Consider the following 7,993-nt stretch of genomic DNA (forward strand, 5'->3'; position numbering starts at 1 on the left):
GGGGCGCCCCCCGCCATGACTCAGCCTGGGGTTGCCGCGTCAGTCGTATCCTTCCGTCGGTGGGGGCCAGGGGGGTGGGGTGCGCCAGGCGCCCGGGCCCTGTGGCTTGCGGACGTGGTGAGGGACGCAGCCCCCATTACGGCCCTCCGCGCCCTGCCTCCGCTCCATGCAGCCGCCTCAAAACAAGGGTCCCGGCCCGGACCAGTGCTCGGAAATAGCAGCCCCTGGTCCTAGACTGCTGCAGGCGTTCGCTGTCCAGACGCGAGTGAGGCAGGGAAGTCGGGAAGGAGCATCGTGGGTTTATAAAGGATCGAGGCAAGAGGCTGGGGGCGAGCAGGGTCACTGCAGTGTGTGATCACCTTCTGCACTAGTTATCACAGGAGTGGCCTTGTGCGTGCCCAGCCCCTCGGATCCTTTATAAATTCACGCTGTCCCTTGGAATCGTGGCAAGCTTTTGTTGGGATCGTCACTTGTGTCTGAGCCATGAGCGAGCAATTCCCATGTCGCCTGTCTGCCCCCTGTGTTTTGGCACTCTGAATTCTAGCGGTAGCATAAGTATTACCATCTCGATCCAGACTGGGTGCTTGCTACAGCAGGGAGAGGCTCTCTCCTCTTCCTCTCTGACCTTGTCATGGGCTTCAGAGGTGAACCCTTGAATGCCAAGTGCTTTGGGCAATTTTCAGTTCCCCATCCGTGGCTGTGGCTCTTGAAGCCGTGACTGTGCTGCCATTCATCTCCCACTGTCAAATTTCTGGACACGTGGAGAGCCCTGTGGGCTGGATTTGGCTTGCAAACCAGAAGTTGAGTGCCACCATCCTAGAGGCAGAGAGCATGCATGCACTTGAAGCATGGGTTATGTCTGAACTGGATTTACCCTTAAACAGAAAAGCTAAACCATGATTTAGATTTTTTTTAAATAAAAAGGAGGGTGCTGATGAAATGTTTTGATGACACAAACTTGGGAAATATCACCAACACAGAGCAGAATAAGGATATCCTGTAACCCCTTGCCCTTCTCCCCCTCCCCTGGAATACTTTGAGAGCTGAAGTAGCAGCAATGGGATAAAATTCAACCAATACAAGGTAGAAGTCATGTATGGGAGACTGATCCAAAAGGGTTTTTTTTTTGTTCTAAGTTGGAAACAGCTGAGAAGGACCTCCTAGGTAAACTTTTTTACTACAGAAAGATTATGAGCTGTTTGTGGTTCCAAGATTGATCCTCAAGGAATTCCACTAGTGATCACATTCTAGCCCAATACTTCCCCTTGTAGTGCTGCCTGTTGCCAACTCTTGAGCCAGCTCCTTCTCCACCTTACAGTTCCTTTACTCTAATACCTATCTTCTCCAGGTTGATTTTTGCACTTTTGGCCCATCATCTGTATATGTGAACTTGTAACGATGTTATCAGCTCTCCCAAATTTACTGACAAAGATGACATTGTTCATCTCTGTTGGAGTCCTTGGACAGTGGTTACTGTGGATGTTGCCACCACCACATGAGTGGGGAACCCACTGAGCCTGTGTCCCTGCCACACCTCCAGCCTGCGGGTTCAGCTGTGTCCTGTCCTGCTGTGATCGCCCCAGGCTCTGCCCCACCCTGGCTACAGCGGAACCTCCCCTCCCCCTTGTGGGCTTGACTGTGCCTGGACGACTAGGGTTGGTGCCCACCATGTGCAGGTAGCAGCCCTGGTGTCCCTGCATATCCTGATTGTGGCCCCAGGAGGATGAAGAAGATCTTTGGCTTTGGCAAGAAGAAGAAGGGGCTGCCATCGCCTTCCAAGAGCGCTTCCCTGCCCGTGGGCTCTGGTGGCTATGAGCTCCGCGAGCGGGACCTGGGGAAGCTACACCGTGCAGCTGCCACCGGGGACTTGGGCAAGCTCCAGCAGCTGCTGCGGAAGCAGGACCCCAACCAGCTGGACAAGGAGAACCGGTACTGCGGGGGATGGAGGGAACTGTGCTCTGAGGGCTGTCAGGCTACCATCTGTGACCACCCTTCTTCCCCTCCCTCCCGAAAAATAGGCACGCAGGCAGACAGACATCCTCCTGGCAGTAGGCATCCCTGGAGGTTGTCTGCTCCTTCAGAGTGTGCTCCATGGGTGGAGATCGTTGCTCCTGGTCTCCCTTGAACCTTCCCAGGCTTTTCTGGGTCCCTCCTTCTCTGACCCCACAGGTTATGCTTGTTTCTCTTTCCAGCCTTGGGGGGGAAAAATAAAGACCAGAATGGCAGACAGAGTTACAGACCGCTTGTGGCTTCTGCCACTGCCTTCAAAGCATTGCTGCCTTAAAGCAGCCGGTCTTGAAATGGAATGGGGTAACAGCTGGGCTTGGACAGACATTCAGTTTTTCCAGGGAGAGTCCTTGCTCCCTCAGGAGAAACTGCTTGTGCACACCTTTGTCACTTTCTTCCAGTATAGAAGTGGAGAAAAATAACTCAGGAACAACCCAAGTGAAGTGGTTCCCTGGGGGAATCTCTCTCAGGAGACTGAATGTTGGTACAGGCAGTCAGTGTGCTTGGTTGTTTTTCTTTCCCCTTCCCACACAAGGAGGGGGAGAGCTTGTGTCAGGCCCAACCAAGCAGGGAGCAGAACATGCCCCCCGAATGCTTCAGGTTGGAAAAGTCCAGCATTGAAGCACTTAGTGGGCATGGTCTGGTTCTGTTCCTGTCTGTGGAAGCAGAAGGGAGAAGCAGCAAAGTGCAGTGGCTGCTTCTACAGAAATTCTGTCTCCTGAGAGTCTCCAGAGAGCCACTTCGCTCAGGTTGCTCTCAAGTTATTTTTCTCCCCAAGCACCTGCTCTTACTCTGGGAAAAATGATGAGCATATGTATATTCATGGTTTTTCTTGAGAGAGCAGGGATTCTCCCTGGAGAAGCTGAACATCTGTCCAAGCCCACAATCACGCTGCAGTGTTTGGGTGCTGGGAAGTATACAAGCAATACTCCCTGCCCAGCTGCAGCTGCTGAAACAGCACGGGGAAGGGAAAGTCTGGAGGATTCTGTGTATAGCATAGAGACCCTGCTTCCACCTTCCATTACCCTGATGACCCCTGCCTACATTCACTTAAAAAAAAAAGCCTGCAATGCTCTCTGGGCTGCATGCTCTAGGGTCCCCTGGTTGGCCAGTATCTGCATTTCAGGCTCTTTGCTTCTTTGTTTGAACTTCTGTACAGGTCAGTTTTTGTCTTAGGAAAACAAACCTGGGAGAGTTGTCCTGGATGTGTATATGCAGACAGTTTATGTAGGGGCTCATGCCCACATCTGTATGTACATCAAATAGGCCTTACAGCAGTCTGCCAACAATGGGAACTTGGGTTCACCAGAGCTCTTTGTCTAATCTTAAATTAGTCTGTGAAGGTGCATATTTACCCTGTCTTCTACTTGACTTCAGAGTAACATAGCTAACTACCTCTCCCAACAATTGAAAGGAGCCACAGGCTTTCCCCCCACCCCGGATCTCCTAAAGTGGAAGGATTGTGGCAGGGGTTTTAGATATACAGAACACATGAGCAGTGCTGTCAAAAAAGAACTGTGTTCAAAATTAAGTTAAATATACTTTGGTGTATTAGCACTTGCTGCAAAGCCACTTAAGATTTTTATTCGAGGAAATCTGTTGGAAGGAAAGTCCAAGGTGGTTATTAGTTTCAGGTCATGTTTTGGCATAGGGCCTCAAATGATTGTACAGCAGCTCCAGAAAACCTGATACTTCTGAAAGGTGTCTCTTTCAGTTAGATACACAAGAGGAGCATAAATTATGTAGTAATGATCCTTCAAGCAGGCAGCACAAGTTGTGAGATTTGATTCTACTGACCCATCAATACCCTTGTTGTAACAAAAACTTCACTCAAATTTTCAAGCGCTGAATGTGGGCTTCACCTATAAAGTTCTGATTAAAATTAATGAGAAGTTGAATGGATAAAATGTTGGATGGTATTCTGCAAATACAGTGGATTTGTATATTTCAGTCCCAAAGAGTTTTATTTTGGGCCTAGTAACTTTCAGAGCAGGGTTTATGTTTGTGCCTCCCCATCTCATTCTATGAAATTGTTCTCCACACTGTTTTCTACCCTCTACTGAACTGGTTGCTCAGTATACCATGTGGTCTCTATTGCTCCATGCTCACAGAGAGCAGATGTCACCTCTACATTTAAATACTGGTGCATGGCCAGATTCCTTCTTTCTGTACCCAGACATTTCAGAGATCAACACCTTGGAAGTTCAGTTGTACTTTCTGTTTGTGAGCACTCTCTGGCCACTAGAAGAATGCCTTTTCATTGCACCTGCTGTTGGAGCAAGTGCTGAGATCCTTTGCCTTCTAGCACTGTGAGGGAAACTAAGGTATAGAAAGGTTGCACACAAAACAGTCTCAACCAGGAAGCGTATGAAGATTAGCCAAGGAATTGGCAGTTCAGGGACATCAACATTTTTCCATGCATTTTACGGCTTCAGTCAGGCCTAAGACAATTGTCAGTTCTGCTGTGTCACTGAACAAGTCTTCACAGGAGACACTTGCATTAAGCCATGTTTCATGGATAATACAGACATCCCCAGGATGACTTGGAGGTTGGAAGAGTCTTTACACAAGGATGTTGGTGATACTTGTGACCCAGGAGTCCAGGCCATCCAGTAGCTTGTCTCAAAATCCCTTTCTTCTAAATACTTTGTTAGACACCACCAGCAGGCTACCAGTAGAAACCTGGAGGAGAATGCTAATTATTGCTGCACACACAATTCTCCCAGTTCAAATGATCTGGGAGAATTCTCTCAGGTAGAAAAACTTACCGAGGGACATCTGAACAGATATTTGAATGCTGAACCCCTGGAGAGCAGAGAGCTTGCAGGGCTGATTCATAGATGCTAGGGTCGGAAGAGACCTCAATGGATCATCGAGTCTGACCCCCTGCCTGTGACAGGAAAAAGGGCTGGGGTCTTGTGACCCCAGCCAGGTGCTTGCTCAGTCTCTTCTTAAAGACCCCAAAGGTAGGGGAGAGCACCACCTCCCTTGGAGGCCCATTCCAGATTCTGGCAACTCTAACCATGAAGAAGTTCTTTCTGATGTCCAGCCTAAATCTACTCTCTATTAGCTTGTGGCCATTGTTCCTGGTTATTCCAAGGATGCCCTGGTAAACAGGGCAGCCCTTGGTAAATATATAGCATCCAGTTAAAATCCAAAGCAGGAAACTGCTTGGGTACCTTATGTCATAGACCAGACACCCACCATTTAGGTTTTAATCTCCAAAGGTACCCTCTGCTGTCACCTTCCAGCTGTTTTGGGCAATAGCTAATACACTGATTCTCAACCAGAGTGCTTTTGCTCTGTTAGGTGTGCAAAAATAATTCAGAAAATAAACCCAAAGACTTCAAATAGCATCACAACCATTCTGACCTGCTGTGATATTTGTGAGTTCTTTGCACCTGAAAAAATGCTCTATTATTTTTCTGTAGTCAAAAAATAAAAACAAAAATCTAGTATTTTCCAAGGGATGCCTCAAGTCTAACAAGGGGTGCCTTTAGCATAAAAGTTTCACTAGCCTTGGCAGCAGTTGATAGGTGTGGATTCCAACAACTGTCTAGGGCAACTGGGGAAGCTCGTGGCTGTAAAGCCTTCCAAAGTGTTGCAGCAGTATGTCGATAATGGCAGCACATGTTTTTGTTTGCTATAGCCCTAATGGTTAATTTGCTTATACCAAAATAGTTTGCAACAGACCTGTACAAGTGAACATAGTAAGTTTTGAGATGCAGACAGTCATGTTCTGCTTTGCAGCCAAGGAGAAGTTTTCTATCAGTGTGCTGCATCTGCAGATCTGGGGTAAGCTGAATGGAGGTTTCCTCAAAAGTGGCCCTCATCATCTTAAAGTTCTGCTGCTTCTGTTTATCCTAGGTCTGCAGCATAATCCTCTGTCACGAGTTCATGGTTGTTTTTGAGCCAGCAGTCCACACTGTAGTGGATGCAACAGCACTTGCTTCTGGAGCATCATCAGGATCATGTCATTTTCTTTACCCATATTGCCTTTATCACCTGAGCAGGGCTCCCAGGCTCATAAACTGCCATGGAAAGGGAATATCTGCATCCAAACTTGTTGTGGCTGATCCTGGTTCGACATCATCCGCTAGAACTGGCCATGGATACATTCCATTGTGTAGGACATCAAAACAGTAGAGTATTCCTGACCAGCAGGGTAGCAAGGTAGAGATATTGCTCATCCATGCGGACCTTGTTGGAGTTTGAGAATGGCACTGTCTAGTTCCAAGAAAAGAAGGATTTTTAGTTTTTAATCCTCTGACGTAGAATTATAGGGACTTCTTGCTACCTTTGGGGACGTAGACCGCATCCACACGAGCGTGGATGTTTGTTTCCCTGGGAACAAGAAGCAGCGGCACACCTTGTGCTGCTGCTACTTGTCCCTGGGGAATGCCCATGCCATGTGCCCTCTGGCAACTGGCAGGTTACCTTGGGTGTGGTTGGGGAGGCTGGGGCCACCAATTGTGCTGGCTCCAGCAGCCTTATCTGGGGTCCTGGGGGCCTTGGGGAGCTGCAACTATGGCGCTCCTGCAGCTGGGAGCCTGGCTAGAAGCCAGAGTGTAGTTCCGGCTGGCCAGGATCTGGTTTCGGGTGGTGTGTACTACTATCACCATGTGTGCTGCCTACTTTTTTAAGGCGCAAGATTTTTTTGACCTCAGGATCTCCCCGAGTCAAACCCCCCACCTGTGCTACAAGGTAACAGCACAGGGAATACCTGCATGTGTGGTGTGTGGTGCTACAGATGAGTCTGCGGTGCCACGTGCTGCATATCCATGCTTGTCTGGATGAGAGCATATGATGTGACAGCTGTTCCATTAGACATACAATGAGGCAGCCATACAGAGGACTGTGGTGTGTAATTTAGGAGAGCTGCCTCACTCTATGACTGCATACATATGTTCAGATAATCTGATTCTCCCAAGTTGGTTCTTCTGGTAGAAGAAACTTGCCCAGAGATGCCTGAACAGGCGTTGCGATATTGAGCCCTTGAAGAGCAGAGAGCTTGCAGTGCTAACACTGCACAGCCAGGGGGCATTGTACACACATCTTGGCATGCTCTGAAGACTCCCAAGTCTGCTCTCAAGAGGTGGCAGCAGTGTACAGGGAGCCCTGATTGGCTGACTCAAACTATCTTTTGGGCTGTGCTTCCCTGCAGCACAGTGTGGGGATTGTGAAGGGGGTATGTTCTGCCCTGGAGCAGCCAAGACACACTGTCTTCCTGGGGGAAGATGGGTGAGGCCAAAGCATCCTGGGATGCTGAAGGACTGTGCTGTGATCTCTCAGAAGAGAATGTGTACAGCTTGCTGTCCCAGGAGAAACTGACTTGGGAGCAATTTAATCCTGGCTGTTGCCAAGTTAATTTTCTCCTGGAGCAGCCATTTTTACCCTGGGACGAAAATCCTGAAAATTAGCACACTGTCCCAGGAGAAATTGGATATCTGTACATGGCTGCTATATAAAAGTAATGTTTCATGGTGGAGGTATAGGTGGATGTGTATTTAGTCACAGTGATATCAAAACTGTTACTTCAAAATTCTTATTTTGATGTTTTGTGCTTCAAGGGAACACAAGTAAACAAGCTCTTAGTTATGTCCTACATATGAAAAGAATAGTTTATGTTACATCAGTCAGTGTTTTGCCACTTGGGCACAGAACTTGCAGTCTGTTTTGTCTCAAAGAGGTATGTTTGCCACAAACATTGCATTACTTCTTTTGTTTGTTTGTTTGTTTTACCCAATAAAATATTAAAGTTGGTAGTTTCTTGTTGTTAGCCTGCTAATAAACATTGTAAATTCTTTCCACTCAGTATGATCTTACACCTCCTGTAGTAGTTAGCTTGGATAGGGAGGGCAGAATGTGCGTGCGCACTTGTGTCATATATATATATACGCGTATGAATATATGTGTATATCTATATATCTATATATGTGTGGGTGTATACACATATAAATACATAACATAGTTCTGAAACTCTTTC

The 7,993-nt window shown here is 47.7% G+C and overlaps 1 protein-coding gene across 8 annotated transcripts in view; it reads left to right on the forward strand.

Annotated features, from left to right (window-relative positions):
• Nucleotides 1-7,993, forward strand: part of ANKRD26 (ankyrin repeat domain 26) — a 126,220-nt gene continuing 118,227 nt past the window's right edge. For 6 of the 8 annotated variants that reach the window (XR_003096377.1, XR_003096378.1, XM_025216290.1 and 3 more), the window contains exons 1-2: nt 1-45; nt 1,349-1,929. Coding sequence is in view for 6 of the 8 variants with exons in the window: in XM_025216290.1 (XP_025072075.1) it covers nt 1,724-1,929 (206 nt within the window). In the remaining 2 variants the exon portion in view is untranslated. Of the gene's footprint in view, nt 46-1,348; nt 1,930-5,025; nt 6,181-7,993 lie in introns of those variants that run through there. The other 2 variants (XM_025216293.1, XM_025216292.1) reach the window with 2 other exon arrangements.

The sequence above is a fragment of the Alligator sinensis genome, unplaced genomic scaffold, assembly GCF_000455745.1.
Source record: "Alligator sinensis unplaced genomic scaffold, ASM45574v1 scaffold790_1, whole genome shotgun sequence".
In the NCBI taxonomy this organism is placed as follows: Eukaryota; Metazoa; Chordata; order Crocodylia; family Alligatoridae; genus Alligator; species Alligator sinensis.